The sequence below is a fragment of the Hylobates moloch genome, unplaced genomic scaffold (genome assembly GCF_009828535.3).
Source record: "Hylobates moloch isolate HMO894 unplaced genomic scaffold, HMol_V3 SCAFFOLD_33, whole genome shotgun sequence".
NCBI classification, from domain to species: Eukaryota; Metazoa; Chordata; class Mammalia; order Primates; family Hylobatidae; genus Hylobates; species Hylobates moloch.
The window spans coordinates 2,233,258-2,250,127 of NW_026652308.1; the positions used below are offsets into that span (position 1 = coordinate 2,233,258).

The 16,870-nt window shown below is 41.2% G+C and overlaps 1 protein-coding gene across 2 annotated transcripts in view; it reads right to left on the reverse strand.

The window, feature by feature from the left end:
• Positions 1-16,870, reverse strand: part of LOC116463335 (synaptic vesicle glycoprotein 2B) — a 195,311-nt gene that overhangs the window by 40,205 nt on the left and 138,236 nt on the right. For both annotated transcript variants that reach the window (XM_032146398.2, XM_032146397.2), the window contains exons 3-4: positions 4,207-4,387; positions 3,686-3,837 (exon numbers count right to left, since the gene is read on the reverse strand). In XM_032146398.2, the coding sequence (XP_032002289.1) occupies positions 3,686-3,837; positions 4,207-4,387 (333 nt within the window). The remainder of the gene's footprint in view (positions 1-3,685; positions 3,838-4,206; positions 4,388-16,870) is intronic.

A 16,870-nucleotide genomic window follows, 5' to 3' on the forward strand; every position in this document is an offset into this window, starting at 1 on the left:
TATTAATTTGGAGGAAGGGATTGCTCTGTTTGCTGATCTTCTAGCTTGCCCTACTTTTCTCTGTCAGGATTTCACAAACAGCTGGTAATGCTGACTACAATGGGAATTAATCTTCTATAATATATCCATTTTTTTTTCTGAGCTTTACCCATGAGTTCACAAGAAAACATTCTGAGCTTTGTAATTTTCATTCTCAAAGAGCCAGTCACTCAAATTTCTGGTGCCAAGGCTTCCCCTTACTTTATTCTTGCAAAATCAATTAAACAGTTTACACAAGCTGTACACACAAATATCAGTCTCTTCTCTAAAGCTACACTTGTGTTTGTTAGAAGATTAACGCATTAGGCACACTGGAAAATACCACCAAATATCTGGTTCACTGAGGACAAAACATCTGAGGGTTAAGATAAATAATGGCTCTTGTTACACTGTGATTCTAGCCTACCACATTTCTGGGATGGGTTTCCCCCAAATGAACAATTGTTTCAATTAAGCCTGATCATCCAGGAGGCTTTTATTTTAAAATGGAATATAAAAGTCACAGATATCATACAGGCATACACATAGGGAAATGTCCTATCCATTTGGGGTAAAATAATTTTTTTAACTTTTTATTTCCATAGGTTATTGGGGAACAGATGGTGTTTGGTTACATGAGTAAGTTCTTTAGTGGTGATTTGTGAGACTTTGGTGCACGCATCACCCAAGCAGTATGCACTGCACACAATTTGTAGTCTTTTATACCTCACCCCCTTCCCACCCTTTCCCCGAGTCCCCAAAGTCCCTTGTGTCATTCTTATGCCTTTGCATCCTCATAGCTTAGCTCCTACTTATGAATGAGAACATACGATGTTTAGTTTTCCATTCCTGAGTTATGTAATTTAGAATAATAATCTCATTTGCGGTAAAATATTTAACCACAAGCCCTGCTGTCAGCCTGCAGTGGTCAGACAATTACCATGGGGCCCCTCTGCCATGGACATCCCATCTATGTTGGTCAACATGTCCCCAACCTGAATTCTTTTATTGCTTTCCTAGAATTCAGACACTTAGACAATAGTGTGTGTGTCTGTGTAAGTGTGTGTGTTTGTGAATTGAAAAAAAAGATGTGGGTTGCTAGCTTCCCTCACAACATCCTCCTGCCTTTTCTTCACCACTGTGTTGCACACCTGTGGTTTGGGTGGGACTGACCCTACCCCTAGCTCCAGGGATGGGAAAGGAAGTGGATCTAAACCCTCTGGACCTGCATCTCTCGGTGTATAGTGGTTGGCTGAGGTGGACACATGACCAAGGCTGATCCAATCAGAGGGAAATCAAAGACCCTTTCTCATTGGCCAAGTGTGAGGGCGGGCTTTCCCCATGAAACAAGCAGTCTGCAAACAGAAAGTCTCATATTGCTAATGCTTCCAGGAGGGAAGTTGGCCTGAGTACTAGAATTATCTTGGAATTTTTCTCAACATTCATTCCTCTGTGCACACCAAGAATTGCCAAAGGTTCGGGCTGGCAGGTATATCTAGAGCTGATTCATTTTGTGTCCTTTCTCCCCTCCATTTTATAGGTGAAAGAACCAAGGCTGAAAAGATGGATTGACTTGTCCCGTATCACACAGCACCACTATTTGGATTCAGCTTTTATTTAGATTTCAGTTGCTTCCCTCCATAAAAGGTTTTTCAATCACTTCATTTAAATGTGAAAATAAGCCGGGCACTGTGGCTCACATCTGTAATCCCAGCACTTTGGGAAGCTGACGGGGGTGGATCACTTGAGGTCAGGTGTCGGAGACCAGCCTGGCCAACATGGTGAAACCCTGACTCTACTAAAAATACAAAAATTAGCTGGATGTGGTGGCACACACCTGTAATCCCAGCTACTTGGGTGGCTGAGACACAAGTATACTTGAACCTGGGAGGCAGAGGTTGCAGTGAACTCAGATTATGCCACTGCACTCCAGCCTGGGCGATAGAGCAAGACTCCGTCTCAGAAAAAAAAAAAAAAGAAGTGAAAATAATCCCTTAGTATTCAAACATTTGGACCAGCTAACAGAGAAAATGATATTATATCAATAATTGTGAGGAAAAAAAGAAAAAGGAAAGCAATGCCTCAAAACCATATAATCAACAGCATAGTACATAGCACAAGGGCAATTAAAGTGTGCATTTGAGTGAGGGATGTCTTGCAGAACCTGATAGTAGCAGTAATACAATTTTGTATCTAAAATTATGGAGAACTAGAATGACAGAATTGGCTGGAAAACTCTTCAACTCTTTATTTCATTATTCCTTTTCATATTTCTTCTGTTTCTGATATAAAATCCAGTGAATTTTCAAGTACTAGATATGGCAAAGATGACATGGTGCTCCCAAACCCACTTCCTCTACTTTGTGGGCACACAGCTAGACTGTTACCCAGTGTCCCTTGCAGAAGGGTGCGGGCATGTTACAGATCGGGGGCTGCTGGAATGTGAGCGGAGATGGTGAGTGTGCTCCACTTCCTGGCCTTTAGCCAATCTACAACTGCCCATTCTCTTTCCCCAAACCGGACACTTTATAAGCTGTATGTTGAAGATGACAGAATGACACAATGGAAGGAGTCTAAATTCCAGAATTACTGATGGAGCAGAGCCACCTGCAGATTAGAAATGCCAGCTGGACCTCACATAACGGAGAAACTTTCACTGTGTTAAAACACTGAGATTTCAGGGTTTATCAGCTTGTCAGGGTAATGTACCCAGTAACACCTTAACTAATACAGTAGGTACTGTCTAAACCAAAGCTTGTTCTTAAAAAGATATACATGGAGCCTCCATTAGCTCAGAAAGCACAGCAGAGAGGGTCACATTTAAAACAAGACAATAAATAGGTGGTAAAGTATCGGTTAGCTTCAGAGGCAGCTGTCTGCTACCCCCTCAGGGTCTGAGGATTCTAAATCACTGCTAAACCTATACTCATAATCAGTGATTTACCAAAACTGATTTTGAATGATGATGATAGTATTACTCAGTATACTCCAAAAGCAGAATCAAAGTCAAAATTGCTGCCTTCTCCCTACTTTGCTCTTGACGAAACCAGTAGTAAAAGTTGATGTTGCCAGGTCTCTGTCCAGAGAATACAGTGTTTACAATTATCCAGGAAAATAAAATTGTCCCGGCTGAAACCATGACCTTGTCTATAAGGGCTGCTGCACTTTCATGGCCAAACAGTGACAGCAGAAAGAGTACAAGCCTACCACACCTGAGGGGACATCAGGACTCCAGCCCCCACTCCACCACATGCCAGGGACATAGCCTTGAGCAAGTCACCAACTTCTCTTGGCTTTTGTCACATACCTGTCATCTATTCAATCAGGTTACCAAAGCCTAACTTGCTCAGGGGGAGGAGGGCTGGAGGAGATGAAGGTTGAAATTATTTCAAATAAAAGTAAGGAAACAAGAAAGGGAGAGAGGGAAGGAGAAAGGGAAGAATGAAAGAAGGGGAGGAAGAGAGGGAAGACAGGATATATTTTTCAAAAAAGACATTGAATTGAAATTAACAATGTGTCTGCAATGTTAGAAGTTGTTAAGAAAGATCAAGGTCACATACAGGAACTGTGTGTGAGTACATGGAATAAGGCTGAGGATAGGAACTATAGTTTGGGTGCAGGAGCCATAGAAACGGGGGCCCCTGGGCTGTTTTGAGCCATGGCTCACCATAGTGTGGGATGATGCTCCAGGCCATGGCAGATGCGTAGAGGCCCCCAGTCATCCAGAAGATGCCCAGCCAACTGAGGTGTTCTCCTCGTTTCTCCCGAGACAAGAATTCAGAAAAATAGGCAAAAACAATCGGCAGAGCACCCCCAATACTGCGAAGGAAACATGCCAGAGAGAAAGAATCAAGTCATACACTAAAAATGGTCATAGCAGAAACCAAGTTGCCTATACCCCACCTTAAGCTCTGTGGTGAAAGGACCCAGTGAATCTGAGAGACCGGCCAGGTAGTTCCTCTCTACATGTGGGAAGCAGTCTTGGATTATTTTGACATTGCATGCTGACTTCAGAGGCTAATCCTAACCCTAGCTCTTTCTAAGGTTCAACTTTAATATAGTATCCTGAAAGTCAAACAAAAACTCAGTCAGTCCAAGGGTTTCTGGAGTTACCTCTCGGAGCTAGAGTACCAGAATGGATGGGCCATTGGTCTGGGAGAGTCCAGCTCCAGCTCCCTAAGAACATACCCGATGCCTGAGATGAGTCGGCAGAAGAGGAAGGCTCCATATCCCTGCACGAAGGAAGAGAGGGAGGCGAAGGAGGCATTGACGGCCAGAGACATGCTGAGGACTCGCTTCCTTCCCAGCTTATCAGCCAGGCCTCCCAGGATGAAGGCCCCCGCCATCATTCCCAAGTAGACTATCATCCCTGCAATGAGGGGAAGGAGGGAGAGAATAGAGAGAAAAGACAAAAGATGAGAGACTATATAATGTTTACAAAACACAATATTCATTTTTACTTATCCTAGAATTTCTGTGTCATAGACACAAAATGGTGGAATGCGATATTTGTGGCAAATTGGAAGTGCTATACAAATATGACTTTTTACAAATGTTATCTTAAAAATGGCCTCACATATACACAGACTAACACAGATCAACCAAAACTGAGATAGCCATAAGACCAGTCATTTAGGTATATAATCTGCAGACAAGGGAAATGCTGTAATTTTTTAAGCAAGGAAAGTCTTTGTGTTGCAAAAGCCCTCAACTGGTGGATTGTGTTTAAGGAGAGAATTTCCAGGGTAAAGTGTGGCAAAGTGGATATTAGGAAGGAAGAACATGGTAGAAGTGAAAAACAGCAATTGCCAGCAAGGCCGGCTATGTTATTACCATCCAAGAAGGACCTTTCTTCAAGTTACAACCAATGTCAAGACTTAAGGAAATGTAGCATATTTGTATATGGTGTGAGATAAGGGTCCAGTTTCATTCTTCTGCATGTAATATCCAGTTTTCCCAACGCAATTTATTGAAGGACTGCTTTCCCCTATTGTGTGTTCTTGGCACTTTTGTTGGAAATCAATTGGCCATAAATGTGTGAATTTATTTCTAAGCTGTCTATTCTGTTCCACTGGTCTATATGTCTGTGTTTAGGCCAGTACCATTTTTTTTAATTAGTATGGCTTTGTAGTATATTTGAAAGCAAGTAGTGTGATGCTATGCACTTTGTTCTTTTGGCTCAAGACTGCTTTGCTTATCCAAATCTTTTGTGGTTCTATATGAATTTTAGGATTTTTTTCTATTTCTATGAAAAATGCCATTGGAAGATTGATAGGGACTGCATTGAATCTGTAGATTACTTTGGGCAGCATAGATACTTTAACAATATTAATTCTATCCATAAACATGGGATATCTTTCCACCTATTTGTGTCTTCTTCCATTTCTTCATCAATGTCTTATAGTTTTCAGTATAAAGACCTTTCATTTCTTTGATTAAATTCATTCACAAGTATGTTTTAATGTTATTGTAAATGAGATTGTTTCCTAGATTTTGTTTTCAGATACTTCATTGTTAGCATATAGAAACATTACTATTTTTTATGTTGGTTTCTTATTTTACAACTTTACTGAATTTATTTGTTCTAACAATTTTTTGGTGGAGTCTTTAGGGTTTTCTATGTAGAAGATGCCATCTGCAGAAACCATTTTACTTCTTCATTTCTGATTTGGATGACTTTTATTTCTTTTTCTTGCCTAATTGCTCTATGTTGAATAGAAGTGGCAAGATTGGGCATTCTTGTCTTGTTGCTGATATTAGTGGTAAAGCTTTCAGCTTTTCACTATTGATTATGATTGTCAGTTGTGGGCTTGTCATATGTGGCCTTCTATACCTAATTTGTTGAGAATTTTTATCATGAAAGGATGCTGAATTTTGTCAAATGCTTTTTCTGCATCTATTAAGATGATTATATGATTTTTATCCATTATTATGTTAATGTAGTGTATCACATTTATTGATTTGCATATGTTTAAACATCCATTCATGCCAGGGACAAATCTCACTTGATCATGGTGTATGATCCTTTTAATGTGCTGTCAAATTTAATTTGCTAGTATTTTGTAGAGGATTATTGCATCTGTGTCCATCAGGAATATTGACCTGTAATTTTCTTTCCTTGTAGTGTTTTTCTCTGGCTTTGGTATCAGAGTAATGCTGGACTTGTAAAATGAGTTTGTAAATACTCCTTCCCCTTCAATTTTCTGGAAGAGTTGGAGAAAGATTGGCATTAATTATTCTTTAAATGTTCGGTAGAATTCAACAGTGAAGCCAGCAGGTCCTAGGCTTTTGTTGAGAGGTTTTTGGTTACTAATTCAACCTCTTTAGTCATTACTGGTTTGTTAAGATTTTCTATTTCTTCATAATTGAGTCTTGGTGGATTACATGTTTCTAGGAATGTATGCATTTCTTCCAGATTACACAACTGGTTGTGTGCAATTTTTCATAATAATCTCCTGTGATCCTTCATATTTCTGTGGTATCAGTTGTAATGTCTTCTCTTTCATTTCTAATTTTATTTGAGCCTTCTTTTTTCCTTAGTCTAGCTAAAAGTTTGTCACTTTTGTTTATCTTTTCAAAAAACCAACTTATATCCTTTAACTATTACACTTTGCTGCTCTTTATAGATAAGCATTTGTTAGATTCCTTCGCTCTACATTAGTTCATTCTTTCTTCCTCTCCTCACCCCCAGTATTGCTTGCCAAGCGAGGAATGGTTCCATCCTTTCAAGGAGATAAACAATAAAATGTATGATTATCTATGAGTGAGAAAAAAGGTGCTCAGTAAAGGTATCTGTCAGGTATTATTAAAACCCAGAAGAAGAGCAAACCTTGGACATAATTCACTCAATGTGGGAAGGCTTCCAAGAGAAAGACATTGAGCTGTTCTTGAAAGACAAACAGAATTTAGTCAGATTTCCATTTGGTGACTGAGGCAAAAAGAAAGTCTGATATGTTTGGGCAACTTCTTGTAAGTAGCCTAGCGTGTAGAGCATAGTTCATGTAGGGGAACCTGGTGAGGGTTCAGGCTAGAGGGTAGGACAGAAGCCAGATCATAAACGTGTGTGTGTGTGTGTGTGTGTGTGTGAAAATGTAGATGTATGGATGCATGCATATGTGATTGTGTGTGTGCACATGGGTGTTTGTATGTATGTGTATGGGCCCATAAACTGAAAGCAGGGAGAGGGAAAAGAGACTTAGGGGAGTGGTCCAGAGATTTGCTGAGAACTAGTCTCTACACCCCGCACCCTGAGTCCACCCTAGAGAAAAACACTAGCATCCAATAAAAGTCTATTTTTTCTTTTACTTCAACAAAGCTATCTTCAGCACTTCTCAAACTTTACTGTGCACATAAATCACCTGGGGATCTTGTTAAAATCATATACCGATTCAGCAGGCCTGAGATGGGCCCTGAGATTCTGCATCTCTAACAAGCTGCCAGCTGAGGCCAGTGCTGCTGGTCTGGGGACCACACTTTGAGTAGCAAGAGGCTACAGCACATCTGTCCTCCTATAAACAGTAAATAGTGATGAGAATCCAGGCCTTGGAACCCAAAGATCTCATTCACTATTTGTATGATTTGGGAGCAAAACCTCTCACTTTCTGAGGGTATTAATCACCTCATTTATAAACCGATTACTGAACTAGAGATGATCTCCAAGTTGCCTTCCCATTCATTAATTTTAAATTAATTTTTTAAAAATGTAAATAATGAAAGATGAAGTACTGTGGATTTCCAAGGAAGAAGATATTCAGATTAAAAACATAAACTCAGACACAAATGTTTGATTAAACTACTTAAGGCCATACAAGGCATTTTTTTGTTTGTTTGTTTGTTTGTTTTAGATGCTCTGTCGCCCAGGCTGGAGTGCAGGGGCGCAATCTCGGCTCACTGCAAGCTCCGCCTCCCGGGATCACGCCATCCTCCTGCCTCAGCCCCCGGAGTAGCTGGGACTACAGGCGCCCACCACCACGCCCAGCTAATTTTTTGTATTTTTAGTAGAGACGGGGTTTCACCGTGTTAGCCAGGATGGTCTTGACCTCCTGACCTCGTGATCCGCCCATCTCGGCCTCCCAAAGTGCTGGGATTACAGGCGTGACAAGGATCTTTATAACATTGTACACATGGATCAAAATATCACAGGTGCTCCAAAATATGTACAACTATGATAAATCACTTTAAAAATAATCTAATAATAATAAAGATATCCTTAACAAAAAAGTGGCTTCTAACCTACAAGTTTGCAATCTTAACAATGAACACTGTGCAGTTATGAAGTTATTGTCCCTCAGCTCCAAAGCCACCCTTCTAGACCTTACTTGGTCCACAAATCCCGGTCAGTTTTGCCAGACCCTCTCTGCTAGGCTCTGCCAATAGAGGGCGCTAGAGGGAGGCTTCAGGGCTGGGGAAAGAAGAAAGGCCCTGTCCTTTCTGTTCCTGTAGGTTTCACCCTGACTGCAGCAATTACTTTCCAGATAGCAGCTGCATCCAATTAGCAGAGGCCACACTGCACTTCATTCTCCTCCCCGACACCAGCAACTGCCAGCCAGGGCCTCTCTTCAGAGAGCTGAGTTGCAGCTTTACGGAACCCCTTCTCAAGATTCTAAATTATCATCATTCCAGTCTCTTTCCTTTATTCTCCAAGCCCTAGGGGAGGGAGCTTCTCCCTGCATTTGCTACCTCAGTGATACTTTTCAAAAGCATTTCACCCACCCTGTTAATAATTTTTACATTAAAATCTCTCTTTTCAAATAACTGGTATGATTTCTGTCTCCTGACTATCCCATGACTGATCTAGACACCTAGATAAATTGAAAAACTTTAGAAGTTAGATGTTGAATCCAACCCCTTAGTTTTACCAGACGAGGAGGCTGAGCCCCAGCAAGGGTCAATAACTTGCCCAGAACCTCAATGCTGGCCGAGGACCTGCTGGTACTGCATTTCTGGTCTCCTGGCTCCAGGCCTGGTGCTTTCACTACTAAACCTCACTGTCCAAGGTCATGGAGGTACCAGAGAGAATAAGAAGAGCTTCTCAAATGCTGTCTTTGAAGTCTAGGAAAAGGAAGAATGAAGGAAAAATGAGCCTATCACCAGGGAAGGGAAATACAAAATTAACAACATCTCTGGAATGGCTACGTTATTAGACTCACTTCAAATCTGTCTTTAGCACAAGAAATTTTAAAAATACATTTGGAAAATTAGCGTGCAGTGGAGTTATCAAAAATTACCTTAGTGTGAAGCAGATAAGGAACTAGTCAGAAAGCTAGAAATTCAATCATCCCTCAATTTCACTCAACAAGCTTGGTGGCATATTAGGGAAAAATGATCTCTTAATATACTGAGATTTTTGAGGAAATTGAAAACCAGGATTGCTACCTACAGAGCAGAGGCGATGAAGGAGGAGGAGGAAGAGGAGAAGAAGAAGAAGGAGAAGGAGGAGGAGGGGGAGAAGGAGGAGGAGGGGGAGCAGGAGGAGGAGGAGGAGGTTGAAAGGAGGAGGGATGTGGTGGAGTGGAAAAGACTTTTAATTGGTGGTAACACAACAAAGGAAATAGAATACCCCTCCTTGGAAGAGGGAGGAGCCTGCAGTGACAGGCACCCATGCAAGAAAGAGCCCAGTTCTGAGACTGAGACATCTGGGCCATGGTCCTGGCTCCATGATTGCCACAGCGTGCCTGTGGGCAGCCCATTCAGCCTCTCTGACCACTATTACATCTTTGTAAAATTCAATGCTCATCTTTGCAGAGTTGTTAGGATTATATAGGGGAGTGGATTTAAAGTATCTAGCAAAATGCCTGGCACCAAAGTAAATGCACATTTAATAAAAGCTGCTATTGATGTTATTAGCAGTACAGCTTAAAATTGTCTAGGACCTTGGAAAGCCACAGGATTAGAAAAATAGAAATAAGATGGTGATATTTTAAAAACAAGCCAATCATATACTAAAGGAATATGAGGAAAGAGGATAGAGAATAGCAGAGGAAACTTATTTTTAGTAGTATGCCCTTTAAATAGACCTCCCTCTCTCCTTACCTGGAGAAGGAGCCAGGTTCCCATAAAAAGCTTTTTTTGAAAAATATTTTCGAAGTTTCCTCTAACAAAACTTTGAAGGGGGGAATTTTTTTTTTTTTTTTGCTAACTCATATTTCTTCAGTTCCCACATTAAATGTCATCTGCTTAGAAAGGCATCCCTGATGTTCCAAACTAAGGCTCCACCAACTTTTTCTATAAAGGGACAGAGCATAGATATTTTACTTGTAAAATGTACTTTGCCAATCTTCTATGGTCTCTGTCACATCATATTATTATTCTTAAATTTACAACCCCTTAAAAATGTAAAAAAAAAAAAAATAGGTCATAGGTTTGTAGACCACAGTTTGTTGGTTCCTGTTCCAAATTTCAGTCATCCCTGATAGTCTTTTGGCAGCATACCATTGCTTTTCCTTTGTATCACATGTCTCTATTTGATATTATATATTTATTTGTTTGATATTTGCCACACTCCTGTGACTGTAAACTCCTGGACAAAGGGACCATGTTGATTTTGCTTGAGTAGAGTTCGACACTGTCTCTAGCACAGAGATGTACACATAGTAGGTACTCCATTAATATTTGTTCAATAAATAAAATAATCTAAAAGTAATTCCTATTCACTGTAAGAAAATCTGAGGAATACCCCCCAAAATGTATAAAAGGTAAAGCAAAAGTCTATTCATCATACCACCACTCAGAGACAGCTGTTGTTAGCAGGCTTTATTTTTGTGTTTGTATTTGTACGTGTATAACTACATACTGTATTTACATGATAGAAATCTTTCTGTATCGAAAGCTTCATAGTCTAGCTTTTCACTTAATAAACAACTCAGCAAAGAATATTTTATGCATATGTCTTTGTTGGTGTTTCTAGTTATTTGCTCAGAATAGATTCCAAGAAATTGAATCATGAGATCGAAGAAGATCAACAAGTTTGTGGCTCTTGAGACACAATGCCAAATATCCTTCCAGAGAGCTGGCAGATATCAGAAACCTCTTTCCAGCTTTAGAGATGCTTTTCACACAGACAGAAGATTTCCTCTCCACACCAGAGGCAGCAGGATAAGATGTACCATCAGACCGCACTGGCTTACTGTGGTGTCATGAAAGAAGAGGCCCTGCGTGGGTGAGCTTCTTTATTTAGCAATTAACCAAAGACAAATAAACCACTTCTAACCTTTTTCTTGCTTGAATATGTAGAAATTAAATGCATTCATTATCCTGAGAGGATTATGAGCTTTTTCCTGCAGTGACTCAAATATTTATTTGACTGTATGCATATGCTTTGCAGGAATAAAAATCAGCATCTTCCAACTAAACCATTTCCATTCCATCTATAATAACATCTCTAAAAAGTAATTCCTGTCATTTCCATTCCATTTATTTATTACTCAACCAAATATACCCTCCTTGAAGGGTAATATTCTCTTGGACTAGGGCATGGGATTCACAGTCCCTCAAAGTGGTAAATGTGATAAATGTTTTAACATATATGGGAATCCCACAAAGAACTCTCAATTTGGTATTAAATCATGGAGGAACATCAGGGTATCCATCTGCACATCTTATGAAATAAGATGCATTGGGTAAGTCAGCCAGGTGCTTTATGTGGCATCTGGATGCTTGGAAACTTCTGGATGAGTAAACACTTTCTTTTGGGTCAAAAAGGTTTGGCTTTAACATGTCGTCTAGTGGAAACCAATTTAGAATCACCATGTTCAACTTTTCTAGTCTTTTATGGGTCCAGTAAACTCAAGTGAATGAATCTTCAGAAGTGGGTTAACTTGTCCATTCTCTTGGTAGTTGGAACTCTTTCCTAAATGTCACATAAGATATTTGGATACAAATGTGTAGAGGAGAAATGAAAGGACAAAAGAATTAGCATTTGTTGATCTCCTGCCATATGTAAGACACTGTGATAGATCACATGTATAATAATTTCAATTTGTCATTCTAACCTGGTGAGGGAGGTATTAATGGCTTCATTTAACAGATGAGGAAACTGAGGTTAAGAGATTTCCTCTCTGACCACAATTATTAAAGTGTAAGTAAACTTTCCCAATATCTGATGAAAGAACCTAGGATTATAGTTGAGTGAGTCACCAATGCCCCAAATTATGACATAGCCCATGAAGAAAGATACACCAATGCTCTTCAAGGACAGCAGGGTTGGGATGAGGCATTTGTCACTCTGCCTGAGGATGCAACATTCTCACTCGCCCTGGCCCCTCAGCTCAGGGCAAGCCACAGCACAGCAGAAGAGCAGAACCGCCCCTCCTGGAAGTTCTAGGTTCTGAATGTGTCCAATAGGCCCAGAGGTGAGGGTCTACAGGCAGATCAGAGAGTCTGAGAGACAGAAGCCCCTTGCTTCAGCAACATTGGATATAAGGACAGAGCCTTAAATCAGGAAGAGTTTCTCTCTCCAACCATATATAGGGGAAACTAAAGACTTTGCCTGGCAGCCTAGAGACTTTATCATTGCAGGAGATGGATAACCAAGATGAAACCATGAGACAACATTCTGGGCCAAGCAGTGAGCAATGAGGAGACCCGGACCCCAGGTTCCTGGCTATGTCTTTGGTGAGTAGAGACATATCCACAGCCACAGTGGAAGCAGCTGCAATAGAAAGGATTTAAGACAACAGCGAGGTTTCTGACTGGGGCTCATCTTAGTCTTGGGGCAAAGGGGTATCTGTCACTTTCCTTAATCTTCTCTCAGTCTAAAAAGAAGAGGCATTAAGAAAGATTCCCTGAGGATACTTCAAGAACCCTGAAAATGCCTTGCTTGCATACCACCCCACTAGAGATGTTTCAGAAAAGCAGCTTCCCTTTTGGTACCTCCTATCCAGAATGACTCCAGGTGAGATGGGTAAGAGGAGGTGTCACCTGGGCCAGTGGAGGTATGACACCTCTGATAGCTCTCCTGGGCACTGTGGGCATCTCAGATAGGATCATAACCCAATGAGGCTCAGTGATGCCTCTGCCATTTCACTTAAGACCAAGTTGTGGTCATTTCTAAAGGGTGGAATATTGTGTCTGATGAGATATAGGAATAGTCCAGGGGTCTCATAAGAGGGCAAAAGCAGATGCCAACAGGGCCCAGGCAGGTTATACAAATGGGTGATACTTCCAGACATCCCTAATAGGGAGTGTGGGGACTGAGGAATACATGCCCATCTAAAGGGAGCAGCCACCACCTAACTTCAGCCAACTGCTGTGTTACAGAAGATAGACCCTATTCCTACAGTTTCAAAAAGAATCAGAAATCTAGATTGTTAATAAAATCTGAGTTTTAAAACACTACTAGCCAAACAGTAGTTTCACCTACTATTTGAGAACCCTGTGTGACAGAGATTTGTGCAGCCTTTAATAGCATGTTCAGAAAGTGAGTATTCATATTTAAAAAAATAATAGGTAACTCCTGGGTCAAATCTCTTCATCCTATGACAGTTACTCTTACTCTGCTATTCACCCTTTTATCAAGTATTGAGCAACCCCTGGATACTAATGTCCTATGCTGTCTCCCACCTCAGAGTCTTCACACTGCTCTTTCCTCTATCTAGAATGTTCTTTGTTCAGATCTTTGCATGGCTGGCTCCTTCTCACATTTCAGGCGAAATCTCAAAGAGGCCTTCCCTGACCATCCATCCTCAATAGCCTCTCCCTCCAACAGATGGAATCGTAAAGTCCAGTTTTTCGTGTATTTCAAGTGAATGACGCTGATGACTTGGGCCAGGTTGGTAGGTAGAGGAAAGTGGTAAGACATGGCTGGATTCTGGGTGCATTTTAAAGGTGGCATCTAGAGGAAGGGTGGTAATGAAAGCAGACAATGAACACAATCCCCAAAGAAGTGAGTGGCAATACACAAGAGATTCAAGGACTAGGCACTGAGACATTCCAACATTCAAATGGAATGTGAAGAGAGACCAGCGATGGAGAACAAGGAGGAGCAGCCAATGGGCAGCTGGAAAACGAGGAGACAGAGGTAGCTTAGATGTCCAATAAAGAAAGTGCATCAAGGAGGAGAGAGTGGCTAACCGTTACAGTTGCTGTGAACAGGTGAATAAGCTGAGGATGAGAGCTGACTGCTGAACTGAGCAAGTGGAGGCCAAGAGTGATCTAGAAAAGAACAGGTTTCTGAAGAGGCGAGGATTAACTCCTGCTTAAAGATGAAACATCCTCACTCATTCATTCTACTGAAAGTGGGCTCAAGTGAGAAGGGAAAGTGAGGAACTGGGTTCAGTGAATTTTACTGGAAAGGGAATAGAAAAGATGTGTGTGGGATCAAGACTGAAGAAATGTGTGGTGTGCTGGTAGAAATGATTCCAAAGAGAGATAAATATTGATGAGGAGGAGTTACAAAATGATGAGAAAAAGGATTACAAAAGTGATGTTCTGGGGAAGTGAGAGGGGATGGGATACAGGGAGGCCAGTGAGCCTTACAGCTCCTCCACTGTCACAAGAATACGGGGTCAGCACAGAGGCAGCGAGGAAGGTAGGTGTGATAACAGGGGCTATGGAAGTTCTTCTCTGGTTACTTCTGTTGTTCTCAGCTCAGGAGGAACTGAGTTTATTAATCTGAGAGTGAAGATGAGGAAGAGATGCTGAAAATTGGAAAATAGTGGATAAGACACAAAATAACCATCGAGGAGAGAGTGAAGGGATGAGGGAAATGAAGGATGATGGCTGGCAGCACAAAGGAACCTCTGGAGGCTCTGCATCATGAATTTAGTGAGGCCAGTGGGCAACATTGTATGTTCTGTGTTCCTGACCACCCATGTACAGCAACGGGGTTTAGGGACAGATGGAGGAAAAGTCAGATGCAACCAGGGGTGGGGAACACAGCAGAGTAAGAGAGGTGCAAGGAAGCTGGTGATGTGCACAGAAAGTGACTGTGATTATGGACATGGACATTAAGCTCAGTGAGGAATGTGGTGAGAACAAGGGAGTAATAAGAGATTAAAAGGCTAAAGATTGGAGAGGACTTTAAGGAAACGACAGACCAGGATAATGGAAATCACTTATTAAAATCTCCAAGGACAATAATAGAAATATGGTTGGAATGTGACAGTGATGAACCTGGACCTAAAATTCTCCAGGAATGAGAGCACATGACCCAGTCAGTGGATGACTGCAACAAGAATGTGTAGTAAGTGATACTCTCTGATGACAAGAGATTCGAATATGATATCTGTTAGTGAGGAGAGAGGGAGAATGGCCTGGAAATGTCCAGAGGGGGCAAGAAAGAGCAATGGTACAAGAGTGGAGGCTGTGACGGGGCCAAGAGCACTCATCTGAGGCTGCAGGGCTAATTAACATCCTCAAAGGAGAAGGGGGAAACATAGGGGAACGGAGGCATGTACAGTGCCATACGGGAATGCAAATGTGGGTGGTAAGGGGTGTGCTGGCAGACATGAACCTCTCACGGTGATTGACATACAGGGATAAACAGCATAATGAAATTAGTCCTGATCTTGGTGGCAAGGCTGGTAGTATTGGGGAGAAAAAATGCTGGGAAGCCTACCAAGAATACATTGAATTCTAGAATCTTCTTTACTCTTGCCAGATGAAAAATGGAGGTCAGAGAGAGCCATCTTGGGTTTTGGGGGTTTTTTCAGTCTTTTTCTTTATTAAAATGTTGGCTCCATGACAGGACAGGAGGGACTTACACCTCTTGTTCATCAGTAAACAAGCCCGTAAGTAAGTTGACTCTTTAAGGAGCTACTGAATAAAGTGAAAAGTTAAAAATATGCAAATACGAGCTCATATTTACTGTGTGCCAGGGACTGTGATGAGCCCTTTATGTGTTTTATCTTATTTAATCCTCACAATGCTTCTGTAGGCAGGTACTAATAGTATTTTAATATCACGCATTAAGAAACCAAGGTTAGGGAGGTTAAGTTACTTGTGTAAGATGATAAGGTTAGTGATGTAGCCAAGATATGAAGTCAAACAGCCTACCTTTAAAAACCTTATGCCTGTGATAGACTCTGTTGGTCATGTTCCCAGCAGCCCTTTTCCCTCTTCTTCCTTGCTAAGGGAACCCTGGCTTTTGTTCAGGTATTTAATGTGTTCAGAGAGATTGCCTCCTCAGACACACTCAACCCTAGGGGATCAATCATAGTTCATTTAAGATGGTCATCTTCATCCAATTCTTCTTGCCAGTGATTAATCCAGGCAAGCCATAAGACTTGGTGGATACCTGCCAGATGATTGGAAAGCCATTATCAGGTGACATAGAGCTTAGATCTATGGTGGCCATCTTGTGACCATCAGGGAAAGTAAAGAGAATCACAGACATGCCAACCTCATGCCCTGACATCAGTGAGTCATCGAACCAACTCTGGTACCACCTACTTTGAAAATTCTTGATCAATAAATAGTGAGTATCTTTATGATTGAAAGCTATTGTTACCAGAAGCCAAATGCACCCTATACACCTGCTGCCTCCTAAAAAAGAAACCATACTAATGAAAGATTATCTGATTGGTTTAAATAATCATCCCTTACGAGCAAACGGCAAGACACCTTGGCACAGGGGAAAGAATTCTGTGCCAATAGTCAGGAGTCCCAGATTCTGGTCTAAGAGTATATGACCTTGACCAAGTCACTTTCTCCTTGGGACTCAGTTTCTTCAAGTCAGAAACGAAGGGCATGCTAGGAGGTCTCCTTCCTCTCTTTCATTTCTAATATTAGATGGTACTATAATTTTGTAATTCGTGTCTTATACCTTATAATCTGTTATCATGTCTCCTTTCAAGGACAAGACTTCCTTTTCTAGGACCCACAGAGAGCTGAGGCAGAGAGGACAAGGCAAGGA